The 27,783-nt window shown below is 43.5% G+C and overlaps 1 protein-coding gene and 1 long non-coding RNA gene across 3 annotated transcripts in view; one reads left to right on the forward strand and one right to left on the reverse strand.

The window, feature by feature from the left end:
* Positions 1–27,783, reverse strand: part of LOC102147588 (uncharacterized) — a 452,754-nt gene that overhangs the window by 140,459 nt on the left and 284,512 nt on the right. The window contains exons 20-21 of the long non-coding RNA XR_011431371.1: positions 10,776–10,978; positions 10,166–10,221 (exon numbers count right to left, since the gene is read on the reverse strand). This is a non-coding gene — a long non-coding RNA (uncharacterized lncRNA). The remainder of the gene's footprint in view (positions 1–10,165; positions 10,222–10,775; positions 10,979–27,783) is intronic.
* On the forward strand, positions 20,486–26,861 carry LOC138920339 (spermatogenesis-associated protein 31D4-like). 2 transcript variants are annotated; one of them, XM_070248429.1, is made up of 4 exons: positions 20,486–20,779; positions 21,526–21,571; positions 22,172–22,232; positions 22,511–26,861. In XM_070248429.1, the coding sequence occupies exons 1-4, from the start codon at positions 20,582–20,584 to the stop codon at positions 26,718–26,720; spliced, it is 4,515 nt and encodes a 1,504-aa protein (XP_070104530.1). In that variant the 5' UTR covers positions 20,486–20,581; the 3' UTR covers positions 26,721–26,861. The 2 variants fall into 2 exon arrangements, with proteins under 2 accessions (XP_070104530.1, XP_070104532.1); XM_070248431.1 differs by having other exon boundaries at positions 20,551–20,779; positions 21,526–21,907.

Here is a 27,783-nt window from a genome sequence, read left to right on the forward strand (position 1 = left end):
GATGTCTAAGTAAAATAAAGATGGTTACAAGGGTGGAAAAATAAAATACCAATTTAGTTTTCTAAAAACAACATGATTTTAAAAATGGAAGGGAGGAGAAAAAGGGAAAAATAGAATAAAATGATTGTTCTATAAGTAATAAGAGGGGGTCAAGATATAGGTGACAAACGAAATAAGACTCCGAGTAAGGGAAAGGAATTTGAGGACATTAGAAAAGATACAAGTATAATGGTAATTATTGTAACAAAACCGAACACGCACGCGCGCACACACACACACATACACACTACACAAATGGGGTGAGTATCCCAGAGGGCACTGGAGGTAGTTTTCCCAGAAAGACTTGTGAATGCTAGGTGTTAAAACCAAAACCAAAAACAAAACCGGTGTCCACTACAGCCTCTCTCACTCCACACTTGTATCTTCTTGTCCAGAGTTATGCCATTGAACCCACAATGTCTGAAACTTGAGGTCAAAGAAAGAATGCAGATTCTGTGGAGGTCCTGGGAGGGGGATGGGGCCCAGGGCAGGAGACTTGAAGAGGTGAGGAGGCCATGGAGGGCTCTACCATCGATGTGGACAGACCAGCCAAAGACCAGCCTCTCAGTTTCTACATCATCTCATCTTAGGGTCCTTTACTTCCATTCCAGTGTAGTTACTGCCACACTCCAGAGCTTATCACCAGGAACACTTCAGCCATCCAGATTGTTACAGTCGGACATTCCACCCTTTGGCCTCGTCTCTCATTCTTCTGATTCATATGCCCCTTGTTAACTTTTCAACTCCAGGCCGTTCATTTTCCCACTTACTCCTTGTCTGTCCGTCAAGCTCTTGTTTACATTTCCTCCCTCTCCCGGGTAGACGTGGTGGTCTGTCAGGTAACCCACATCTAAACGGCTCCGCTACTCATGGGCCCCATCCAATCCCTTTTAATCCTTCCTGTCTGGCAAAATCCCATCTCTCTGCCTTTCCCAGAAATGCCTTCCTATAACTAATTGATCACTATTGGATTAAGTCTCACAATGGAGTCTACCGATGCCACAGTAAATTCAGCCCCAGCACTAGCTGGAAATCACTCACTCATTCCACAAAGAATTATCCCATGCTTACTAACATGAGAACAAAACAAATGGAGCCTAGGCCGCTGTTTCCTTACTCCATTCTCTCTCCAGGGACACTCAAATTTATGTCAAATCTCCTTCACTTCCCTCAAATTTAGGCTGTCTCCATTTGCTCAGTAGATGTGCTGGACCACTGATCACAGAGGAACTAGAAGTCATGAGACAGGAACTTTCCGTCAATAAAGCTTCACAAAAACCTTTTCCCGTTCCTCCTTTCCTTCTTTCCTGTTATATGAAAAGAGGTTTCCTTCCTAACCTCAACGATTACACTTCCTGAAATGTCCCTATTGAGAGAGCTAAACCCTCGTCTTGACGGACTGAGCCCCCTTGCCAGGTATCCTCTCGTCCCCTCCCTCTCTTTAGGAGGCACCCAGCTTCTTTCATTATTTTAAGCTTCCTATTACAGAAATGTTTAAACATGCACAGGAGCAGTGGAACTTCCCATGTAGCCCTCACCCCACTTTCACAGTCATCATCTGGCACGTGTGATACGGCCCGTCTCTTTTCAGTCTACTCTCTCTGCGACTGAAATGGCTGCCTATTAAACTCATCAGTGGAATCTGTCATACTGTGTCACTTAAACTTTTTCCATCTGCTTATGGTTTTTACTTTTTTGTCATAGAAAGCCCTGACCTAAATCTCTACTCTTCTTTTATCCTGCTTTCATTTTGACCTTACTACTGCTGAAAATCAACCAAACTCATTCATCACTGTCCCTCCCTCCAAGCTCCATTAACATTTTCCTGTTATCCAGGTTTTTAACATACACTCAAGAGATTGTCAACAAAAATGGACTAAACCTTTACATGGAACTTCTTTACCCCCACATGGGACATTTTCAAGAACAGGAGCTTTCAGATGAATTAACAATGTGGGTAAATTTGTTACCAACGCTAGACTCTCATGCTAAAATATTTTCTACAGCTCAAAACATGGCATAAGGCAGATTCCTATTTAAGAGAAAGGGCCTTCTTTTAAGTTGCCCTGAAGATTCTGAGACTGTCCTTAAGAGCAGTGCTATGAGAGGATAGGAGGCACAATCTCAGTCACCCCAAGAGTTAATTTAAATGGAGAAAGTGAGATGGTTTCCCAAAGCACTGGAATTGATTTTTCCCTGAGTCTCTCCATAGTTGTAGATTCTGATAATCACAGAATATAGAGAAGGAAGAAACTTGGTGTTCCTTCTAACTGCCTCATTTCACAAACCAAGAAATTGAGGATCAGAGACATGAGGTCATTAAAGTCATCCAGTTACTTGGTTGCTTACTTCGACTAGGGTGGTTTCAGAAAGGATGCAGAAAAGTACAAGTATTCGAGAGCTACTTAGGGACTGTATTAATCAACACTGTAATAATCAGCTCTGTGCCCTTGGGTGCTGCGACAGCTGGGGGTCCACTGCTGCAGCTGAGAAATAAAGTGTGAGGAAGAAACAAAAACTGAGGGAGTCCATCGCCACTAGACCTGCCTTATAAGAAATGTCAAAAAGAGCTCTCCTGTCTGAAATGAAAAGGCAAAGGATACAAAGCTTGAAACAAGCTGATAAACAGATAAAATCAGAAAACTGCAACTCGGTATCAGAACATGTTAGTAAACAATTATGATGTAAAGGTTAAAGGGAAAGAATGCATTAAAAATAACAATAACCATTCCAATTTGGTAACAAATTCACAATACAGAAAGAAATAATTTTGACAACAAAAACAGCAAGGGAAGAAGAAAAGGACAGAACTTGCCTAGTCAAATGAAGCATAAACGCTATCAGCAGAAAAAGAACTATCTCATCTGTGAGACCTTTTATACAAACCTCATGGTAACCACAAAACAAAAATTCAGGGCAGAGTCACAAAACATAAAAAAAGAGGAAACTGAAAAACACATCACCAAAAACCATCAAGCTGAAATTGTAGTGAGAAACACAAGGACAAAGAAAGAAAGGAAATATAGAGCAACCATAAAACAAAAGATAAAATGGCAATAGTAAGTCCCTATATATCAATAATCATCCTAAATGTAAAGGGATTCAATGCACCAATGAAAAGACAGAGAGGCTGGACAGGTTAAGAAAAAGACCCAAAAGTGTGCTGCCTCCAGCAGACCCATCTCAGCTCTAAGGAAAAACATAGGCTCAGAGTGAAGGGGTGGAAGATGATACTCCAACCAAATGACAACCAAAAGAAAGCGAGCGTAGCCATAATTCTATCAGACAAAATAGACTTCAAGCCAAAAAAAGGCAAGAGACAAAGATGGGCATTATATAATGATAAAGGGGATAATCCATCAAGAAGACATAACATTTATTAATATATATGCACCTAACGTGGAAGCACCAAAGTCTATAAAACAACTATTAACAGACCTAAAGGGAGAAACTGACAGCAGCACCATAAGAGTAGGGAACTTTAATACCCCTCTTACATCAATGGATAGGTCTTCTAGAGAGAAAAATCAACAAAGAAACGTTGACCTTAAATGAAACACTAGACCAGATGAATTCAATAGATACATATATAATATTCAATCCAAAAGCAGCAGGATATACGTTTTCTCTCAAGTACACATGAAACATTCTCAAAGATACACTGTTGGGAAACAAAACAACTCCCAATAAACTTAAGAACACTGAAAAGATATCAAGCATCTTTTCCAACCACAATGGTATGAAACTAGAAATCAACCACAAGGAGAAAGCTGGAAAAGACACAAATATGTGGAGCCTAAACAAAGTGCTATTCATTGACTATTGGAACAACAACAAAATTAAAGGAGAAATGGAAAAATATCCGGAGACAAATGAAAAGGAAAATACAGTGTACCAAAATCTATTGGATACAGCAAAAGCAGTACTAAGAGGGAAGTTCATAGCAACACAGGCATACCTTGAGAAACAGGAAAAATCTCAAACAAGCAATCTAACAATACATCCAAAAGGATCAGAAAAGAAGAAAATGAAGTGCCCAAAGTCAGGAGAACAAAGGAACTACTAGAGATCAGAGCCGAAATAAATGAAATCGAGACTAAAAGACAATAGAAAAGATCAGCGAAACTAAGAGCTAGTTCTTTCAAAATATAAACAAAATTGACAAACCTTTAGGTAGAATAAGAAAAAAAGAGAGAAGCCTGAAATAAAATCAGAAAGAGAAGAAATCACAAGCAATATAACAGAAATACAAAGGATTACAACAGTATTCTTTATCAATGTTATAAACTACATTAACAAAATGAAGAATAAAAATCACATGATCATCTCAATAGATGCAGAGAAAGCATTTGACAACATTCAGCACACATTTATGATAATAACTCTCAATAAAATAATTATAGAAGGAAAGTACCTCAACATAATAAAGGCCATATATGACAAACCAACAGCTAACATTACACTCAATGGTGTAAACTGATAGCTATCCCTCTAAGAGCAGGAACAAGACAAGGATGCCCACGCTCACCCTTCTTAGTCCTAGCCAGAGCAATCAAGTAAGAAAAATAAATAAAACATATTCAAACTGGAAAGGAAGAAGTAAAACTGTCACTACTTGTGGAGGACGAGATTTAACATGTAGAAAACACTAAAGAATCCATCAAAACACTAAAAACAAACTAGCAGAAATAAAGAATCAAGAATACAATCCTATTTACAATCACAACAAAAAGAATTAAGTGGGTAGGAATAAATTTAACCAATGAGGTGAAAGACCTATACACTGGAAACTATAAGACATTGTTGAAAGAAATTAAAGAAGACACAAAGAAATAGAAGGATATTCTGTGCTCATGGATTAGAAGAACTAACATAGTGAAAAAGTGCATATTACCTAAAGCAATCTACAGATTCAATGTAATCCCTATCAAAACCCCAATGACATTTTTCACAGAAATAGAAAGAAGAATTCTAAAATTTATAGGAAACAACAAAAGTCCCCAAAGAGCCAAAGCACTCTAGAGAAAAAAGAACAAAGCTGGAGGCATCATATTCCCTAATTTCAAAGTATACTATGAAGCTGTATTAATCAAAACAGCACGATACTGGCAGAAAAGCAGACACAGATCAATGGAATAGATTTGATAGCCAAGAAATAAACCCATACATTTAGGAACAGCCAATTTTCAACAAAGGAGCTAAGAACATACAATGGAGAAGGGAAAGTCTCTTCAATAACCACTGTTGGGAAAACGGACAGCCACACACAAAAGAATGAAAGTAGACCATTACCTTACACCATGCACAAAAATTAACTCAAAATGGATTAAAGACTTGAATGTAAGACCTGAAACCATAAAACTGCAAAGAAGAAAACGTAGGCAGTAAGCTCTTTGCTATCATTCTTAGCAGGATCTTTTGGAATATGTCTCCTCAGGAAGGGGAAACAAAAGAAAAAATAAGCTAATGGGACTACATCAAACTAAAAAGCGTCCGTATGGCAAAGGAAACATCAATAAAATGAAAAGACAACCAGCAATTGGAAGAAGATATCTGCAAATCATTTATCCAATAAGGGGCTGCTATCCAAATTATATAAAGAACTCAACAACAAAAGAACAAACTTAGTCAAGAAATGGGCAGAGGATTTGAACAGACATTTTCCCAAAGATATACAGATGGCCAACAGGCACATGAAAAGGTGTTTAACATCACTAATTATTAGAGAAATACAAATCAAAACCACAATGAGATATCACCTCATGCCCATCAGAATGGCTATGATTAAAAAGACAAGAAATAAGAAGTGTTGGAGAGGGGCCAGTGCCATGGCCGAGTGGTTAAGTTCGTGTGCGCTACTTCAGCGGCCCAGGGTTTTGCCGGTTTGCATCTTGGGCATGTACATGGCACCACTCATCAAGCCATGCTGAGGTGGCATCCCACACAGCACAGCCAGAACGACATACAACTAGAATACACAACTATGTACTGGGAGCGTTTTGGGAGAACAAGAAGGAAAAAAAGATAGACAACAGATGTTAGCTCAGGTGCCAATCTTTACAAAGAAAACAGAAGTGTTGGAGAGGATGTGGAGAAAAGGGAGCCCTCAGACACTGCTGGGGGGAATGTAAATTGGTGCAGCCACTGTGGAAAACAGTACAGACATTCCTCAAAAACTTAAAAGTAGAATGACCAGGCATGACATCAGCATCACAGCGGAGTGAGCTCTTCCCTTAGACTCTCCTCCCTAAGAAACAATGAAAAGGATATTCATAAAGCAACAGAGGACAGGCACACAACACAAAAGACATCTGAGAGACCCATGCAGCCATATGTCTGAAGGTGGAGGTGCTGGACCCCCCCAGGAGGAAGAAGGAGGAAGTAAGGGGATCTCCCCTCCCTCCCCAGCAATGACCTAGGGCACAGGACCATGCACAGCTCTGAGAAAAGAGGGGCCTGGGGGGAGACTCTGTGGGAATGCCTTCACTCTCCAAGTTCCCTCACATCCCATAGGAAAGCTCCACAGAGGAGGCTAAGCTATTGTGGGGCTGTCTTCATGAAGCCAGCACGCCAGGAGGACAGACAGCGAGGGCAAAGAGAGAACACCCACGGGATGGCACATGCAAAAGAAGTGCCCCTCCCCCTGCTGGGCTCACAAGCTCAGCCAGACAGCCAGAGCAAGGGACCCCCTCTAGAGTGCCCGTGCGTACATTAGCAAAGCAGCAGCTACAAGCAGGCAATCGCAGATGGGTCCTGTCAGCATAGATTCCAAAGGACAAGCACAGACACCAGGGATCACAGCAGGCTCAGAATACACAGCTCCTGAACCTCCTCCAGTGGTGGCAGGTGGAATCTGCAACCAGATACTATCTATGCGAAGGCACAAACCTACCCCATCAAATAGTAGCAAGAAATATATTAATAGTCCAGACCAGAAGGAAACTGAAAAGCACCTAGAAATCAATCCTGAAGGCACACAAATTTACAATGTAAACGACAGAGAATTCAAAATAGCTACTAACATTAAAAAACTCGAGTTACAAGAAAATTCAGATAGTTCAATTAAATCAGGAATAAAATTAAGAAACAGAGGGAAGACTTCACAAAAGAGATTGACCCTATAAAGAGAAACCAATCAGAAATGTTGGAGATGAAAAACACAATGAGATAAAGAAAAATCTGGATACCCTGGATTACAGAGCTGACATTATGGAAGACGGAATTAGCAATCTGGAGGACCGAAATACAGAAAGGCTTCAGATGGAGGAGGAGAGAGAATTAAGACTAAAAAGAAACGAAGAAATTCTCTGGGAAATATCTGATTCAATTAGGAAATGCAACATAAAAACTATGGGTATTATAGAGGGAGAAGGGAGGGAGAAAGGAGTAGAAAGTCTGTTCAGACCTGGGAAAGGAGCTGGAATTACAAGTAAAAGACGCTAACAGCACTTCTGATTACATCAATGTAAAAAGACCTACTCCAAGGCATAGAGTAGGAAAACTGGCAAAAGTCAGTGACAAAGAAGAAATATTTTTAAAGGCAGCAAGGCCGCAGAAAATAACTTACAAAGACCATATCAAACTTTCAGGAGATTTCTCAGCAGAATCTTTACAGGCTACGAGAAGGTAGAAGGAGATATCCAAAATTCTGAAAGACAAAAACCTGCAGTCAAGAATACTCTATCCAGGGAAAAATATCCTACAGATATGGTGGAGAAATAAAAACTTTCCCACATAAACGAAAGCTGAGGTAGGTCATCGCCACAAGACACCCCAAACGGGAAATGCTCAAGAAGACCTTCATACCTGAAAAAGAAAAAAAAGAGTTCACAAAGCCTTGAGCAACGAGATAAATAGGCAGCCAAAGTCCGAAAATTGCAGCTCTCTACCAGAACAGGTTAGCAAAAACTTAATTACGACATTAAAGAGGAAGGGAAGGAAAACATCAAAAATAACTATCATCTTGTGATTTTAACCACAAAATCACTACACAAAACAGAATATGTTATGACCAACAAATCAGAGGAAGAGGAAAGGGATGGAACTGGCTTAGACCAAGGAAATGAGAGGCTATCGGAACATTGTATATCTCATCTACGAGATTTTTTATACAAACCTGATGGTAACCACTAAACAAATAATCAGAACAGAGACACAAATGATACGAAAAAAAGAAAACTGAGGGGCTGTCCCAGTGGCATAATGGTTAAGTTCGCATGCTCTGCTTCAGCCACCCAGGGTTTGCAGCTTCAGGTCTCAGGCACAGACCTATGCATCTCTCATCAAGCCCTGCTGTGCTGGCATCCCACATACAAAACACAGAGGAAGACTGCCACCGATGTTAGCTCAGCAACAATCTTCCTCAAGCTAAAAGAGAGGAAGATTGCTTACCGATGTTAGCTCAGGGCCAGTCTTCCTCACACACAAAAAAGAGAACACTGAGAAAACCATCATAGACAACTACCGAACTGAACTGGCAGTCCAAAATACACAAGACGAGAAACGAGGGAAATACAGAACTGGAAAACAAGTGATAAAATGGCAGCATTAAGCCCTTATATATAAATAATCACTCTAAATGTAAATGGATTGAATTCTCCAATCAAAAGACAGAGTGGTGGGATGGATTGAAAAACAAGACTCATCGATATGCTGCCTCCAGGAAACACTCTTAGCTCTAAAGACAAACACAGGCTCAGAGTGAAGGGACGGAAGATGATACTCTAAGCTCACGGCAAACAAAAGAAAGCAGTTATTGCAATACTTATATCAGACACAGTAGACTTCAAGATAAAAAAGGCAATGAGAGACAAAGAGGGGCAGCATACAATGATAAAAGGGACGCTCCAACAAGAAGACATAACACTTATAAATATACGTGTCCCCAACAAAGGAGTACCAAAGTACATAAAGCAACTATTAACAGACCTAAAAAGAGATATTAACAACAACATAGTAGGGGGCCCCAACACTCTACTTACATCAATGGATAGATCATCCAGACAGAAAGTTAACAAGGAAATAGTGGAATTAAATGAAAAACTAGACGAGATGGACTTAATACATATATTTTTCGATCATTCTATCCAAAAATAGCAGAATACACATTCTTCTCAAGTGCACATGGAGCATTCTAAGGACAGACCATATGTTTTGAAACAAGACAGGCCTCAATAAATTTAAGAAGATGGAAATCACATCAAGCATCTTTTCTGACCAAAATGCTATGAGACCAGAAATCAGCTACAGGAAAAAAGCTGGGAAAGTGACAAATATGTGGAGACTACACAACATGCTACTGAACAACCAAGGGATCATTGAAGAAATTAAAAGAGAAATCAAAAAATATCTGGAGACAAATGAAAATGAAAATACACCACACCAACTCATATGGGATGCAGAAAAAGTGGTCCTATGAGGGAAATTCATAGCAATACAGGCCCAGCTTAAAAAACAAGAAAGATCTCAAATAGGCAATCTTAAAATACAGTTAGAAAATGAAGAACCAACAAAGCCCAAAGTCAGCCGAAGGAGGGAAATAATAAAAATCAGAGCAGAAATAAATGAAATTGAAACCAAAAAAAAAAAAAAAAAAACCAGCAGAAAAGATCAGTGAAACAAAGAACTGGTTCTTTGAGAAGGTATGCAAAATTGACAAACCCTTAGCCTGACTCTCTAAGAAAAAAAGAGAGAAGGCTCAAATAAATAAAATTAGAAATGAAAGAGGAGAAATTACAACAGATACCACAGAAATATAAAGGATTATAAGAGAATACTATGAAAAACTATATAGCAACAAACTGGACAATCTAGAAGAAACAGATAAATTCTAAAGACTCATACAACTTCCCAAAACTGAATCAAGAAGAAACAGAGAATCTGAATAGCCCGATCACAAGTAAAGAGATTGAAACAGGTAGCTTAGTGGGAAACTACTTCCCCTGACAAGGTTACCCACTCAAAGCTAACAGCCAACATCACCATTAATAGTAAAACACGGTATATTATTCCTCAACACTGACTTGATTTCTACTATTTCTACTTCTCCTTTTCCTTTAATGCATGGATCCTGCTGAACCTTATAAATCCATTACAATATAAAGCGGGGAATGAATAAAGAGCTCACCTGAGGGATGTTCACTCTCTGGGGCTCCTGGGCGAGTACAGAGGACTGTGGTTCAGCTGAGGGGACAGAAAGGAGACAGGGGTCCTGAGATTTAGCTGTCTTACAGCTCTTAGATTCACCTCCTCAAATCTCAGCACCCCAGTTGGGGATCATCCTCCCCATAGGCACAGGGCCCTCTGGGCCTTGAAAAGGCACAAGAAGGATCATGGACAGGCAGCAACACCTGTCTTTGTGTGATTCTGAAATGACCATGGAGCTGAAATCTGCAGCTTTTTACTGAGTGAACACAAACTTTACTCGATTGATTTAACAATAACGCATGCGTCCTTCTGAATAACAGAAAGAAATCAAAACAGCCGATTAGTTGAATTAAAGTACGCCAAACGACAAGACACTATTCCTTCATTAAAGTTAACTTAGCAGAAAAATAACTCAGTATGCATCATTTATCTATTTTTCTCAGTAATATTATTTAACCCCAGGTATACACAATCCACGGAAAGCCTAGTAAAAGAGATGGGGTGATTTAAGGCAGGAATTTTTAACTGTTCATTTCAGCTGGGAAGTATTTCTCAAAAGGCCCTTTCGATAGATGCTGTTGGTAACTTACCTGTGAGAGAGTGAACTGTCACAAACTGCGTTTCCCTGGACAAGTCACTGAAATTTTCAGGCCCAATGTCTTTAAATCTTTCAAGAGTTAGAAGTAGGTGACCTTGGAAAACTCTTCACAGATCATCATTCTTGGATCCTGTGACATCAGGATAACGTCACTAATGTCACATGTGGTGGTGGACATGTGTGACAGCAGCGCATCTGTAAAGAGCGGGGGCCATTTAAGGGGACTGGAGACAGAACTTCCTCCCTCTGCCTGGTTGTCCCTTACCCCCAGACCTTGCCCTCACGGCTCTCCAACAAAGCAGCCTTTCCTGAGCAGCCTGCCCCTGGGCCACCCCAGCTCACCTCTTCTTCCCAGGGACGGCCCAGATGCCCCACTGTCACACAGTGTGGTGGCTCCTGAAGGTGGCATCATCATCAAGTCTGGTTCATTCTGGGCAGGGGGATCAAGACCTGCTTCTGATCTTGCAAATCTAGCATCTGCTCCTTTCTGGGCTCTTGTCTCTGCTCTGAAGCTCTGGAGAGAGGTCTAAGGTCAGAGGGACGCTCTCTTCCAGCTAAGACTCCCTCACAGAGGGCCCCTGCTTCCCGCCTCACAAGGGCTGGTTTGTTTCAAGGCAACTGGGACATGGATCTGAGAAATAAATTCATTTCAGGGGCAAAAAGCCTGACTCTTGGAATTCATTATAACATTAGACTTCAAGGACAGAAAGCCTGACGATGCAGAGGGGGCCAGACGCCTCTGTCTGACCCAAGGGACCTGAAGTGACACTAGAAATCCCAGGATACATGTGACACACGGTGGGATTCCATCCACATCCTTTCCTTAACATCCCTGGGGACGCAGGGACAGGCCACGTTCCTAAGTGCTGTGAAGGCTGTAATGCCAGTCTTGGGCAGGTGTGACATCAGACAAAGCCTGAGACTGAAGCGAAGCACACCTGCCCTCGAATCCAAATTCCCTGGCTGGGAGCTCCTGACTCGAGCACATCGGGCCACCGAGCCGAGCCTCGGTTTCTGGTGAAGTGGTTGTCAGGGTCCATTAAACTATCCAGTAAAACAACAAAGCGTCCTCTAACTATAACAGCAGTTGTCACTTACTTAAGGCTTCCGACCTGGCACTTGTCTAAAATAGTGATCTATGTTTCCAAACGTCGCCGTGAAACAATTATTAGTATTTATAGATGAGAACCCTGACTCTCGCCCAGGTTCCTTCTGTCGCCCCTGCTTACAGGTGACAGAGCTCGCACTGACCGGGCCTGTAGTGCTCCAGAGCTCGGGCTCCACCGCAGACCCACGGTCACCGTCCGCCTGATAAACGCACTCCTCCCTCCCGCACCCACCGCCGCCGACACGGGCTTCTCTCCGGTCGGGCTGCAGGCGGGCCGGTCACACGATCCTCGGGCACCCAGGACCGCCCCGAACACCTGCGCCCCGGGAGCCCGAGGGCCGGGGTCTCCCCCATCGGCCTTACCCGCTCTGGCGGCCCGCCCGGGTTTATACGCCGCCGCGGGGGGCGACGAGGTCTCAGACACTTCCTGCTCCCATCCCCAAGCACCGGCACACCCTTCCCAGCTAGTCCCTCGCCCTAGGTGCGCACCCTGCCTTTTCCGAGCACACCCCAAAGTTCCCCAACGGTTCTCTGGAGTCCTGAGAAGACGAACGAGGAGGCTACGGCTGCACATGCGCAGAAGGAGCGTGGCGTCCCCTTCCCAGAGTCCAGGCGGTGAACCTCACCTATTTAAAACTACATTTCCCCTAGGCTTCCGCGTCTACATTTCAAGTCACTCTTGGCCTTTCCGCGAAAGCGGGAGGATGGTGTTCTTAAATCTCTCCTGCCCAGGGTCCTCCGAGCCCGAAGAGGTTAAGGGTTAAGCCTGAACTCTGCTGTCAAAGGCAAAGTGTAGTCCGCTATTGGCTCCCGATTAAAACAGCATTTTTTGTTTTCATAAGTCATTTGGAGGTAGTCGGGGAAATTTGAATACGGATTGGATATGGAAAATATTAAAATATTACTTAGATGGTGTGAAAAAAATTGGGAGTTATGTAGGAAAATTGACTTTGTAAAAAGAAAAAGACATGACGACTGAAGTAGTTAAATTACATAGCTGTAAAATTATAATTTTACAATTTTTCAACCTGGGACCTAACCTCCACCCTGTTCCTTTACAGCCGCCGGACCCACCAACCCCTGAGCCCCATCCTGGCGCGCCTGGGGCCCAGTGTGCAGATTCTACTGAGGGTCTGCACAGGTGCTCCAGGGGTGGATGTTTATAGGAAATCTGTTGGGTTTCATACATTAACATTGCTTCTTGCTGATTTCTCTTATTGTTTCATAAATTTTTGTGTTAAATATCTTGGATTTCCATGCACATAGCGACAAGTTTGCTTGCTTTTCGCTGACCTTTATAATTCTTTGTCATTCTTTAGCAAATTACAGATAAAAGCACAAGAATGCTGGTTAAACTATATTAAATCAATCATAATAGACTTTCACATAAAGATCACGAAGGAGAGAAAGTGGTCACAACATATGTCACTTAACAAACATTTATTGAAAACTGACTGTACAATCAACATCATTCTAGGTGCTGGGATAGCAACATCAAATAAAAGAGAGTAAATTCCCTACCCCCATGGAGCTTATGATCAGGGTTGTTGTGGGGCCTATTAGTCAGGGTCCCCTCGAGAAACAGGTGTCAGTTGTCAAGAAACCATGGGACACTTGAGGAGAGTCTAATAAATAGGGCTCTAAAAATGTGGGTAGGGTTAGTGAAGCATCCTGTAACTAGTGTTGGTAGAGAGTTATTATCACCCCCAGGGCTGCAGTGAGAGTAGGTAACGTTATCAGAACTTAGCACAAGAGGCCACCCTTATGAGAGCTGTGGTCTTAGGAAGAGAAACATTGTGAATGCCCATTACATGGCTCAGCACGGAGAGCCAAAGGAATAAATACCCAACACCTCACTTGTTCTCTTCCCTCTGATATCCTATCCTCCGTTAAGCATTTATAAACCCCATTCAATACCTATTCTTAGAATTCCATCCACATATGTCTCTTCTAGACCTTTTTGTCACCAATTTTCCACTCTTATTCTTGTTTAGCCCCCTACTACCTGTCAACTCACTGAGCTACTGGACATAAATCAGTATAAATCGAAACTCAAGCACATGTCAGTTCTTCACAAAGTGAACTAAATATACCTCCTTGAACTCTACCCACTGGGAAGATTTTTTTCACCACACGTTTCAGAACCACCCCTAAGTGAGACTGCAATTGTAGCAGCCATAATTTCCAATGATGCCACCATACACTGGAAACCCAGTTTGAAGGAGAGTTGATGGGTATGTGGCCACAGGTCTCCCTTGGGGACTTTTGGGGAATGTTTAATTGTATATTCTTGTGACCAAGTTATGAGGAATTTTGTCAAAGGGACCCAGCCTTCCCTTTAGTCAAAGCCTCCTGTCTATAAAGTAGGATATATCAAGGATTTAGAAAGAATCTGAATCCCTGTTGTGGTGATTTGTGTTCGTTTTTGGCCCACAAGATCCAGAATTTCACATGCATATAGATATAGATCTCAGGAAGCATCTCAGTAGAATACCCATCTGTTTCATTTCAATGAACTTCATGATCCAAGAGCCACCACCACCGATCCCTTCATGTCACCACAAAAGATGGCTGCACATGAGAAACACTCTAAGAGTTTTAAAAAACATTTGTCAGTATCCCATTAGAGAAAATACATATTTCATTGGTATGAAATGCAACATGGGCTGCTCCTGAGTCCACACGGAGTATGCTCATATTGATTAATTTGAGCCTATCCAAACATAATTCATCCTTCCTAATCTAATATGATAAGGATCCACCCCCTTATGTGCTACCTAGTTTCTGCTTTGTTGGGCAAGATCTTGAGCTCCTTTTGTGGGTTTGGTTTTCTAATTTCTGGATTTCTTGCAGTTTTACTCTGAACATAGCTGGTTTTTTATTCCCATTATGGGCCTGGAGCCAGTAAGCAAGTTCGGACAGGGCCTGAGGATAGTGTGTATCCTCTTTCAGGGGTAACTTATACTAGGCTCACCCCTTCGGATTGAGAGAGAGAGAGAGAGAAGTGAGAGAGACACTGTCAGAATTCAGTTACTCTTCACTTCTTTTTCTAAGCTCCTCAAAGCAGTGACTTTTAGTATACCTTAAAGGCCTTAAAATTGCAGAGAGTGTGGCAGGTAGAACAAACTTGAACTGTCTAATAAGCCTCAAAGCTGTGCAGAGGCAAGTGTACACCTGCCAGGCAAAGTGCACAGAGTATAGAATATCTGTTCTGACCAAGCAGGAGTATATGTTTGACCATATCCCTCTCCTCTGATAATAACTTTGGGCTTCCTGGATGCTCGGTAAATCCACGTAAGTGAAGGAATACAATTTCTTCACCTTAATCTTGACCTCACACTGAGTCCATCCTAGCAGTAATTGGGGGAGGTGTACTTACCTGGCATTCACCCTCATATGGGTAGTGATCATTTGATAAAATATTGAGGAACATAATGTCCCTCTTGAAGATATTCTTGTATTCACACCTTATCTGAGTGAGTAATTGAGGCAATCCATTGAGAGCCCCAGTATATTGGATCACTTTTCAAACTGTTCAGACACCTCCATCTGGGAACTGTTTCTCTCTATGCCTGTCAATATTAGATTAGCTTTATCTTTTTAGGGTTTCATGCAAAAGGAATCATACAGTGTATTTTTGTGTGGCTTTTTTTTTTCACTCAGGATAATGATTTTGAGATTCATCGTATAGTTGAATACCAGCAATGAAGGAACAGCCTCACACAGGGAGAAACAACTGCTTATGAAATCAAGGGAGACTCATTGTGCCCAATGAGTTCAGCTATATCTGAATCCAAATACATGTAATCATTCCAATTTCCAGGTTCCTGGACTTTCCCAGTAAATGTCCCAAATCTCATCTAATACACCTCCTCAAATTGGGGATCTAATAGTTCTTGTAATTTTTTGAAGAAATAATGTCCCAAACTTCCCAAAGTTGATGAAACAATGTTAATTTACACATCCAAGAAGCTTACTGGACTCCAAGTAGGATAAATACAAAGATATAGTTTTACCTGGACACATCATAGTCAAACTGTTGGAAGCCACACACAAAGAGAAAATCTTAAAAGAAGAAAGAGCAAAACAACTGAACATGTACAGGAGAGCATCAACGTAAATAATATCTAACTGCTCATCAGAGAAAATAGACCCTAGAAGGCAGAGAAATGGCATATTCAAAATACTGAAAGAAAAAATGGTAACGAAGAATTTTTTTTATCCGGCAAGACTATCCACTAAGTATAAAGGTAAAATAAGGACATTCTTAAATTTAAAAAGACTGGAAGAATTTCTTGATATCAGAACTGAATTGTGAGAAATACTAAAGGAAATTCTTTGGGCTGGAAGAAAATGACATCAGACAGTACCTCGAATCAGCTGGAAGAAATTAAGAGAGCCAGAAGTAATAAATTTCTGGGTTTTAAAAAAAAAATCTATAAATATATTTTCTCATTTCTTCTGTTAAATTCTTTAAAAGACACGAGATTGTACAAAGAAATAATTGTAACATTGTAGTATTGGTTTTGTAACATACATAGATATAATATATATAAAAATAATAGCACAAGAGGGGAAAGTAATAGAGTTACATTGGAGGAAACATCCCATATTTCATAGGAATTAAGTTAATATTCGTTTGAAATAGACCATAGTGAGTTAAAATGCATATTGGAATCCCTAGCACAGACACTAGGAAAATAGCTCAAAAACAGTAAAAAATATTCAATAGAGGAATTAAAATGATGTCCTGAAAGATTTATTTAGCACAAAAGAAGTTAATAAAGGAAGGACAGAGAACAAAGAAGCCTGAAGACATAGAAAACAAATAGCAAAATGGTAAATGTAACTCTGATCCTATCAATAACTGCACTAAATGTGAATGGTCTAAAAAAACCCATTAGAAGACAGAGATTGGGAAAATGAATAATAAAGCAAGATCCAACTCTATGTGATCTATAAAAGACACATCTTAGATTCAAAGACAAACAGACGTTGAAACTAGAAGGATGGAAAAGACATATCATACAAATAGTTACCAAAAGATTGCTAGAGGGTTGTATTAATACTGGACAATGTAGATTTTAAAACAAGAAATATTATTGGAAGCAAAGAGGCACATATCCAAATGACAAAATGTCCATACATCAGAAAGATATAAAAATTATCAATGCTTACAAATGTAACTACAGAGCTTCAAGATACGTGAAGTAAAACTTGACAGAAATGAAAGGAGAAAGAGACAATTCAACAACAATACTTGGAAATTTCAACTGCCTCCTGTCCATAATGGATTAAAAAGAGGAAAGACAATCAGCAAGGTTATAAAAGACTTGAACAGCACTATCAACCGAATTAAATTAAGTGACGTGTATAGATCACTGCACTCAATGACTACCAAATACACATTCTTTTCAATAGCACATGGAACATGCTCCAGGATAGACCGTGTACTCAGCCATAAAATAAATTCAACAGATTTAGCAAGAATGAAATAATATAAAATATGTTCTCCAACCACAATGGAATGTGAGCTATCAAGAATGGACTATATCTGGGATATCCACAAACATTTGGAACTTAAATGACACCCAGCTGAATAACACATGAGTCAAAGAATAAACTGGGAACAAAATTTGAAAGTACTTTGAAGTGAATGAAAATTTAAAAAATACAATATCAAAGTCTACGGGATGTGCCTAAAGCAGTACTTAGAGAGAAATTTATAGTATTAAACACCTATAGTGGAAGAGAGGAAAGTCTCAAATCAATAATTTAAGTTCCTACCCTAAGAAAGGAAAGAAAGGAAAATAAACCAAACTGAAAACAAGCAAAAGAAAGGAAATACAAAAGATTAGAACACATGCCTGTGAAATACAAAACACAAAGATCAATAAAACCAGAAATTGGCTGTTTACCAGATAAAGTTGACAATCCCTTAGCTAGCATCCCCAAGGAAGAGAGAAGATAGAATTTAAGAAAATCAGAAATTATAAAGGGCCACCCACAGAGAAATTAAAGGATCATAAGAGCATATTATGAACAACTTTATGCCACAAATTAGACAATTTATAAGATATTGGCAAATTCTTAGATCCAAATTTCCAAAACTGACTCAAAGAGAAATAGAAAATCTCCATAGATCTGTAACCAACAGGAAAATTAAATTAGTAATTAAAACCCTTTCAGGGAAGAAAAGCCCAGATTCGGATGACTCAACTGGTGAATTCCATTGACTATTAATGGAGAAAATAATCCCAATCTCTCACCATCTATTTCAGAAAATATCGAAGGAGAGAGCTGGTCTCACATCATTCTATTAGGCCAGAGTTACCTTGATTTCAACGGCAAGTGAAGACATCACATGCAAAGACAAGACCACTATCCCTCATGAATATAAATGAAAAATCCTGAACGATGTGTTAGTGAGTGATGTCACCAAGATGGGGGAGTAGGAGATCTTAGCCTCTGTCCTCCCAGAAAGATCAACAATTAGACTGCTACCTACCCATGGTCAAAAAGAGTTCTGGGAGAGCTCTAAAGCCCCCTTAAGAAACTTTAGCAACATAGCAGAACAAAAAATGTGAGAATAACCACACATAAAGAGAAAGAAGAACAGCTTCATTTTGCCTGCATCACCCCGTCCTTTAAGCTGGCATTACTCAGTGCTAAGAGGGAACTCCTCAGCTAGAAAGAGCTCTCCTTTCAGGGAAAGAGAGAGCAGAGTGAACGACCAGCGTCCCAGCCTTTCAGGGCACACGTGAAGTACCCACTTTGGTTTCCCCCCACCCAGAGACCGGCAAAGCAGAGAGGTATAGAGATGGCGAGGGACAGGGAAGAAGAGCAGGGTTTACCAATATCGGGCACACAGCAGTAAAGACCACAGTTGTGTGACCTGTTCTATAGATAACTCCAACGTGGAAGGGCAAGGGGAACAGTGCACTAAGAGAGATACACAGCTCTGTGGGAGCAGGGGAGGAGCAGTCTCTGAACACGTTCCAGGAAAGGGGTCACCTTCCACGCCAAGATGAACTTTGCATGAATAAAGATTTAAGTGAGGACAGACTGAGAAGAGAGAAGAGGGGAAGGAGGTGTCGACCAAATTTCATCCACCTGCAATTTTACCTACTCACATTTTATCTACCACGGCAAGAAGTTAGTATCTAATATTTTAAAATTACTTTTAAATACAAGTATTCGCCTACCAGTTATATAAATGGAGGTAAACACAAGAACAGCTACGATAGAAATGGCTAAAGTGGTTTCCACGGGGAATGGAAGTGGGGGGATAGAAAGGACTGGGGTTGTGAGGTTGGGGAGGGCCCGTCACGCTTCTTTATAAAGCCTTCAGTACTATTTGGTTTTAAAGGCACAAGTATGGATTCCTTAGATAAATATTAATTTTTAAGTGTGCCTTAAAGAATGAGTAAGGTTTCTACAAGGAGAGGGAGGAGGTGGGTATTTCTAGCAGAGGAACCAACATTAACAGAGAGAGGCGGCAGGAGAGCAGAGGGAAGAGCAGGTAACCCATTAGGATGACTGTGGAACACACCTCCCTGCGTGGGGACACATGAGCTGGTGCTTGACTGCAGAAGGCCTTGGATAGAAGGGCGCGTGCGCGCGCAAACACACACACACACACACACACACACACAGGCACTCATGTGGTTGTTGGCAGGAAGGCCATCAAGGGTATTGGGCAAAGGGGTGATATGCTGAGAACTGAGCTTTAAGTACAGCAGTGGTTCTCACCTTGGAGATTAACTTCCTTAATGGCCTCCCAGCTACATTTTAGAAGCCTTGAAAATGGTACTCCATTGTGTCATTGTCATCCACCACAGTCACGCACCACGTAACAATATTAACGATGTTTCGGTCACTGATGGACCACGTATGTGACAGTGGTCCCATACGGGTAGCACCACATAGCCTAGGTGTGTAGTAGGCTCTACCACCTAGGTTTGTGTAAGTACACTGTGTGATGTTCACACAGCAATGAAATTGCCTAATGATGCATTTATCAAAACATCTCCCTTTCATTAAGTGATGTATGCCTGTACTGATTTTAGTCTTGTGAAAGTTGAATAATGAATTCTTCATTTCAATTATTTGAGTCAGCCCCACTGGCTGAAGACGGTAAAGGCTGACTGAAGCAAAAAACTAAAATTTGTTATTCAACATTCACAAAACTCAATGAGTAAAGAAGAACTTTAAGTTCTATATCAGGGTTCATGTAAGGCAAAAACATTCTAAGGGAAAGATGGATTTGAGGACATATATGATGCTGAGTGTAAATGTCTGAGTACAAGCAAAAATTCCAGGGAGCATTTCAGACTTTCGAGGCAGTGGAATTGGTGAAACCAAAGTCAAGCTCTCCAAACAGTAAAGGGGGCCCGGGTAATATCTGGAGTACAGATGGAACAGGCAGAAAATTTCATTAATGTAATTGTATGATGTGATGAACGGACAGAGTTGGAAAATAGGATGGCAGGGGAGGGCCCAGGATGGATGGAGAGCTCAGCTGGGCTGGTGGAGGGAAGGGGCCATGGGCACACCCTCTGCATGTCCCCTCCCCCACCCTCTGAAACCCTTTGTGACTCTTGAGTGCTCTGTGATGCAGGCCTGGGATTATAGGCAAGTGCGGACACTCTCAGAGCTCAGTTGCCTCAGGCAGCCTTGCGATTCAGAAAATGGAGTTCAGTCAATGGAATGTTCTCTCATTTCTGAATAGCCATATTGAGTTGTTTTTGAGCATCTGCTCAACATTCTTAGATAGCGACCACAACCTCACCATCGTGTGTGGGTTGTGCTTGCTTCTTCTGTTCCTGTGCTTCCTGGTGGGGATTCCATCTTTACCAACCTTCTGGAAAACCAAAATCTACCAAAAGGTAAGGATCCCTGGGCAAGCCACCAACAGGGATTTTTTATTGTTGTTTCCATTTCTAGTCCCCCATTTTTAAATGAGTTGGTCCAGAGAGACTCCTAAGGTGGCAAGTCTGAATAGAGGATAGAACGTCATCCTTCTAGGGGAATAGGCCAGGCAGGACTAGGGCTTCAGCTGGGACTGTTTCCCATTTAAAACTCACAGACCATCTGGGTGTGGTGGAGGATTCCTGGATAAAATCCCATCAGTGACTTCACGGCCCTGCATTAGGTTATTTAGAGAGTTTGGGATCTGTGTAGGAGGACACTGTTCCCAGCACTGGATCATGAGTCACGTTCCCATGTCGGGCGTCGTTCGACCAAACCGTCCTTTGTGTTGGGCAGATCAGGAGAGCAGTGCTGAGCCTCTGAGCAGACACTGGAGTGTGAGCTCTGTCCCAGGATACAGGGGCCTATCTGAGGAAGCACAGATGTGACTGTGGGCCTCAGAGTCTATGCCCTCCTTGAGCAGAGGACTTCTGACTGAGAAGATCAAGTGTGGACTCTAGCCAAAAATCCTCCTTCGAGTTTTTCAAAGAAGGAAAAATTGAAAGTATCTTATCACCTTTAGAAATTCAGAAAGGGAAAGAACACAAAGTGCTAGCAATAAAAATAGAGAGTGACATGAATCTTGGATGAATATCTGAGTTTCCTAGAGAGAGGAGCAAGACAACTAAGTCCTCGCTCCTCATTCTTTGCTTTTTGTTCTCAGCGTCAGGGCAGAGCCAAGAGGAGAAGAAAAGGTGGAACATCAAGTGGTAAGGTTCCAGCTATCCCACCTGAGCTCTCCAAGGGTGACCCTTCCTGTCCTCTCCATGAGGTCCCAGGTCCATGGTCTCTGAGGATGTCAGTCGCTCGATAGAGTCCCTCTCAGAAAAGAGAGGCCTCAGAGGAAAGGCTCATGGGAAGGTAGTCAGAACCCGAGACATTTCTCAGACTCCTGCTCTGCCCAGCTCTGGGCATGAAGCAGTGATGGGCCTGGACAATGGGTGTTGCCCAGTGCGTGGCCGTGGGAGACGTCAAGAGTCAGAACTTCTGTCTCCTGACCTTGAGAGACTGCGTTGACTTCCTGGATGATCAGACTCCTCTTTGAGGTAACCATTGACCTATGTTCCTCACATGGTGGTTTTGAACATCCCATGGGATAATGTATGTGACAGTGCTTTATAAACGAAGCAACAAACACATGTGAACCTTATTAATATTATCATTGACCGTTTGACCACATCTACTGATTCTTGGGGCTTTCAGAGTTAACATCCCGTTAATATCCCAAGGGTCTCCCCTAAAGGGACTCCTGTGTAACACCTATGCTTCTACCTTTATTACATGTTTAATTCACTCTTCTGATTTCCCAGGTTGGAGAAATTACCAGAGGGAAAGAGAGGAGAAAAGGAGGCTAATTTCTATTCTGAAAAGGTGACTAGTCTTTTCTTTCCTGATCCCTCTTTAACATGTTCTCTGCAATTCCAGGGATTCAGTACAGCCTGCAGTAGTCATGGGAGGGGTTTGCCATAGGAACGGGTATGTGAATGAAGGCCTTGGGGTGAGGGCTGCTGAGTGTATGGTGAAGTCATAGATGTGGGGCATTGTGAAGGGGCAGCAGGCTTCAGGTGGCCCCTCCCCTGACAGGCCAGCAGGTCCTCCTTTCCTTGTTCTGGTCCTGGCTACAGTTTTCTACTTCCTGTCTCCCGCAGGCCCCTAGGCCGGCCTCTCGATACCACCCGCTTTCGTCAACTATTATGCCCAGACCCCTCCTGTGAGGTGTGTAATAGCACAACTGCTGAGATCAATCGGCTCCTGGAGGACCTGGAAGATGATACCGCCTCTGTGTCCTCTATGGCTTCCACAGCTTCTGGGACTGAGTCATCATTCACTCTGTCCTCTGCCTTCTCAGAAGTCCCTCCAGGAGACCTAACACCATCCCCTCCACCTGACCCTTCCCCACCGCCCCCCTCCGTTCTCTCACCTAACCCGACGACACCCTTAGCTGGCTTTCTTTCACCCTCACCACCGGGTCACTCTATGCCACCAGAGCCTTCTCCTCCCTTGGAGTCCAAATTCCCAGCAGACCATTGCCCACCCCAACCCCTTGCCCTTCCCCCTCTCCCACCACATGACACCCAGGCAACGGGTCCTATTCTCCAACCAGAGACCACTCTGTCTCTGAATACGATCTTCTCTCTTGACCGCACCCTTTCCCAAGATATTAACCCCTCACCAAATTTGTCCCAGATAATCAATCCCACTGATTCACTGGCTTGTCATCACACACCACCAAGCCTGTCTGTCTCACCACCGACAGACCACCCTTTAACTGTGGCTCGATCTAAATCGGTTTCCATCTTACTGAAGTCTGTTCCAGAGAACTCATCTCCAGATAGCCCTGGCGGGTTGTCCACTTATGTCCCAACAATCAGAGGCACTGACCATTCAAGCCTGTCAATTTCAGAATTATCCTGGTGGCAAGCTTGTGCCAAAGACTTGTTCTTAGCACCTTCCACCTTGGCACCATGTGCTTTTAATCGAGAGTTTCTTGCTCTCCATTCTTCAGAGTCCTCTCTGGAGAGACACCCTACAGCTAACCTTATAGAGCGTGGTAACCTCTCATTTCTCAGCCCTCATGTCCTGGCACTCCTGGAGAGACAAGTCCGAAAGAGGAGTGATTTCCTGATGTGGAGGGAAAAGGAGAAGGAGAAGGGTTCTTTTCCAAAAAAACTTAGGCCAGACTACCCACTAAATCCTTCGCGGAAAATGCTAGAGTCAAATGCTGATGAGTGTGACTCAGCATTCTCCCTTCCTTTTTGGAGCAGTGCAGGCAAACCAAAGGAGCTGCACATGCATGGGCAGCCCCCATATCCTAAAATCTTGGAGGACCATTTACAGGAAAAATGTACGCAGCTCTTCTGGGGTCTCCCATCTCTGCACAGCGAGTCCTTGCCCTCTGCTATCCGTGACTCAAGTGACTGCACCACAATCTTCCTTTTCAATACCATCTCAAATGCCTCCATGGGCCAAGAATCCCCGGTACCTCTCCATCGCCCACCTCCATCCTTGCCTGAGATCCAGCCCCAACCCTTGCCTCAAACCCTGCCCCAATCCCAGCCCCTACCTCTCACTCAGGTCAAGTCCCAGGCCCACCTTAAATCCTCACTCCCAATCCTACCATCTGGTCCTCTACCCCAGAGAAGGATCTGTGGAGTGTGTCACCATAGACCCCGGGATGAATCAGAGTCTCTCACCTCATCTGAAATTCAACAACTGGAATGGAAAGTGTTGCAGAAGCAACAGGAAAGTTTGTGGGGTTCGCCCTCTGTAGTCCAAAGATCTCAGGAGGAATTTTGTCCTTCAGCTCCCAACTTCCCTTACCATCAGGCCTCCCAGGCCCATGCCTCCATCTCCACCCTTCCCGTAGAGTTTCCTCTCAGTGATGAGCTGAGGAAGAAACTGGAACATCACCTTCGAAAGAGGCTCATCCAACACCGGTGGGGCCTGCCCCGCAGGATCCGTGAGTGTCTGTCACTGATGATGCCTCCAAGAGATTTCTCAGAGATAGCTAAGTCAGAGAGCAATCGTGGACTCTCACGGATCTCGGTGAACAAAGATCTAAATGTTGGATTGAGCCAATCCAAAAGCTTCCATGACAGGGGTTCAGAACTGCTTCAGGGAGAGAAGGAGATGGGGAAGGATCAGGGGCATAGCCCAGAGAACGGCCCAAAAGCTCACCTGTTGAGTGACCCAGAGAGCTCTTCAGATAAGGATCCGGCATATGACTCTGAGAAAGACCTAAATAGTCACGTGGCAAGTCTGTCAGGGAAAAATTCAAGGGCCTTGGAGGAAAGTCTAGATCAGAAACAACTTGAAAATGTCCTCAAAGCACATTTGAGCAAGAAGTTTGAGGAAATCAGTGAGGCTCGGCTCCCTGGGACGGTGCGCAGTTCATGGCATGCTAGCAAGCAGACATTGCTGCTTTCTGACAAATCCCGCACCCAAATAACACAGAGGACTCTGCCACCTTCAGTGGGTGGGGACTCCTCCCTGAATACCTTCCAGGAGCTTTGCTTCATTGATTCCAGTGCCCAACAGATGATGGAAACCCATATTAAAAGCTTTCGTATGACGATGGAGTGGGGCCTTCCCTGCAGGGTCCTGGAATCCATACAGGCGTTTAAATTGGAAGATGCTGCATCCCAGTCCTTGCCCTATTTCTACTGCGCCCCCTCAAATAACCCAACTTTGGAAGTGGACTCCAAATCCAGGGGCTTCGAGCCCCATAGAGGAAGCTCTAAATCCGCTCTTCAAGAAAAAGCGGAAACAACAAATTCAGCCCTGGTCCTGGATCGTCTTTGCCCTGCTACTTCACCTATGGGCAGGCAGGGACAAGGGGTGCCGAGACAATCACCCTCTGGTATCAACCAAGAGATTGCAGAGGTTGTTCAGAGGAGTAAGGGTGCCAGGCAGACTCATCTGCCTGTCACCTGTGGCATCACAGGCAAAGCGAGTCAGAAATTTACTCAGCTAGGCAACAGATGCCCCCCAGAGCTGCCTGCAAGGCAAGCTGGTGCCAAACATGAGACAAAGGATGAGAGAGTGAGTCCCAGTGATAGAAGAGCAGGGCGACAGGACAAAAAGATGAAGTCGGAACCCTTTTCCGTGCACAACACGGCCAGGGACATATTCAGGGCCAAGGAGCTCAACGCTCTGCAGTCAAAAACTGGTAATGTGTTGACAACCAGCAAGCCAGGAAGCTCCCAAATGAGACGTGGGAATCACAGTAAAATAGAAATTACTGGGACCATTGAAAGCCCTGCACCAAAAAGACAAGCTCCCCAAGACCCGAAGTCATCGGATCTGAAGGAACATCTGTTGAGGGAATTAAAGTCGAAACTAGAGAAGAGGAATCAGAGCCAGGTCCAAGGCCAACACACTGACAGGTCCCCTGCCTCAGAGAGCTTGACTTACAAGGCCTCACTGACTCATGCCCACGGTGTCTCCCCTGGGGACATGGGAGCTTCCCAGGTGCTGCATGTCCATCTGGAGGACAGTGGGATCAGCAGGCAGCAGCGGCAGGAGCCTTGGGTCCCTAAGAAAGACCTAAAGAGGTACGAGGATAAGAAATTCCCACCAGCTACAATGAGAGTGAGCCCTCCGGGCCCCAACAAAGAAGAGCTTGGTGGAGGGGATGCAGGGTTGGGGACATCCCAACCTACCAGAAAGACTTTCGCTACTCAGATCACAGCATCAGAGGGGACGCTTGGGAGCAAGTCTTCCCACACCTCATCACAGAAGGCACAGCCTCCTCCTGAAAGTCTGCTCAGAAAAAAGATGAACCACATTTTTCAATGGCTTCGTCCTGGGACAAAGGGCAAGAACCAAGAACATCCCCAGGAAAAGGGCAGCCCCATATCATCTGCACAGAGCAGAGGCCTGGTTAAAGGGAGAGCTGCCGTTACTGGGACCACCACGGCTCAGAAGACCAGGACGGTCCCTGGGAAGTTCCCAGTGGAGAAACTGGGGCAGCGTTGTGCAGCAGAGGTCACCCGCCCTCAAGAGCCCCTTCCTTCCCTGAGGAAGTTTGTGAAAACTTGGCAGAAGGCCGAAGAACAGGCCCAGGCAGAGCCCGTCCAGGGGCATCCTTCCAACTACAGGGCTCCCTCCTGTAAAGTGCCAAACACTAAGTCCTGCCACCACGTAGAAGTTGTCTTTGCTGGCCAGAATTATCCTACATGTTCTAGACGGATCAGAGACCAGAACAGACACCCTCAGAAAGTCATGGCGTTTAAAGATCAGCTCTTGGATCAGAAGCGTCCCTTATCTGTGCCCCGCAGGGAGCATGTGCCCCATCCAAGCTCCACCTGCAGGCGTCAAGCCGGCCCAGGGGCCTCCAGCTGTTCTCACCACTGCTAAAGGCACTCTGTTTAGGGACCCGTCTCTATGTCAACAGAAAACGCTTTTCCAGCGTTTCGAGAGCGGAAAATTTCCCACCGCAAAATCATTCCTTCTTGTGGAGAATATTAATTCTCCCCAATAAATGATTCTCTAATAATAGTGATGTCTTTTCTGCGTCCTGTGTTGGGGGCATGGGTTTCAGGTAACTCAGGGCTTGTGCTTAGGGAAAAGGAGGAGTGAGTTCAGCTCTTACTGATTGCTTCCTCTGGCTTCTAAAAGGTCACCGGTGCTCTGGAGCTCTTGTTGACCAAGAGATCTCACGTGCCCCCAAAAGCCCACTTCCTCCCTGATGAAGTTTGAGGAGGTGGGCTCTGCCTCCTGCCTCTTCGCTTAGCCTTAACGAAAGTGTAGAGCAGCCCACACCTCCCGCTCACTGAATGTTTTACATCCTTCAGAGAGTAGGGAGGACAGGTGTTCTCTATCCGAAGAGGGTCAAGAATAGGTATGCAATTCATAAAACAACAATGAAGAAAAAACAGTGGCTTCATCATGATTTAGAGGTCAGTGACCAGAGGACCCCACAGGTGGGTGAACCCTGAATGGGATTTGGGGGGGTGGGGGAGGGTATTGCTGCAGTGGATCCTGGGCTGGTGGGGGAGGGGCTAGGAACAGCACAGACACGCCTTAAGAATCTGTCATGTGAGTCATATTAATGTGTTAGGGAAGAATACTTTAAACTTTACATTGAGGTTTCCCTACTGGAAAGGCACCTGGGGGAAGTGGTTCCCCTCTGTAGGTATTTCTTCAGACTGCCAAATGATGTTTTGTTGCGGAGCAACAGCATCCCTCAGCTGCCAGTAGTAACAATGTTGACCAGGTAGCCACCTACCTCCCAGGATAAAATAAAGCTGAGAGTAAGGAAAAGATGACTTGGAGTAAGCGAGGAGGGAAGAAAAAATGAAGAGGGGAAAGAAGGACCTTGCCGGTAGAACAAAGCTTTATGCCTCATCATCCATATGGTGACCCTGTCCTGTTCCCCCCGCCCCCTCCTCAATCTGATCCAGGCATCACCACCTTGAGG

This window comes from Equus caballus, chromosome 23, assembly GCF_041296265.1.
Source record: "Equus caballus isolate H_3958 breed thoroughbred chromosome 23, TB-T2T, whole genome shotgun sequence".
Taxonomy (NCBI): domain Eukaryota; kingdom Metazoa; phylum Chordata; class Mammalia; order Perissodactyla; family Equidae; genus Equus; species Equus caballus.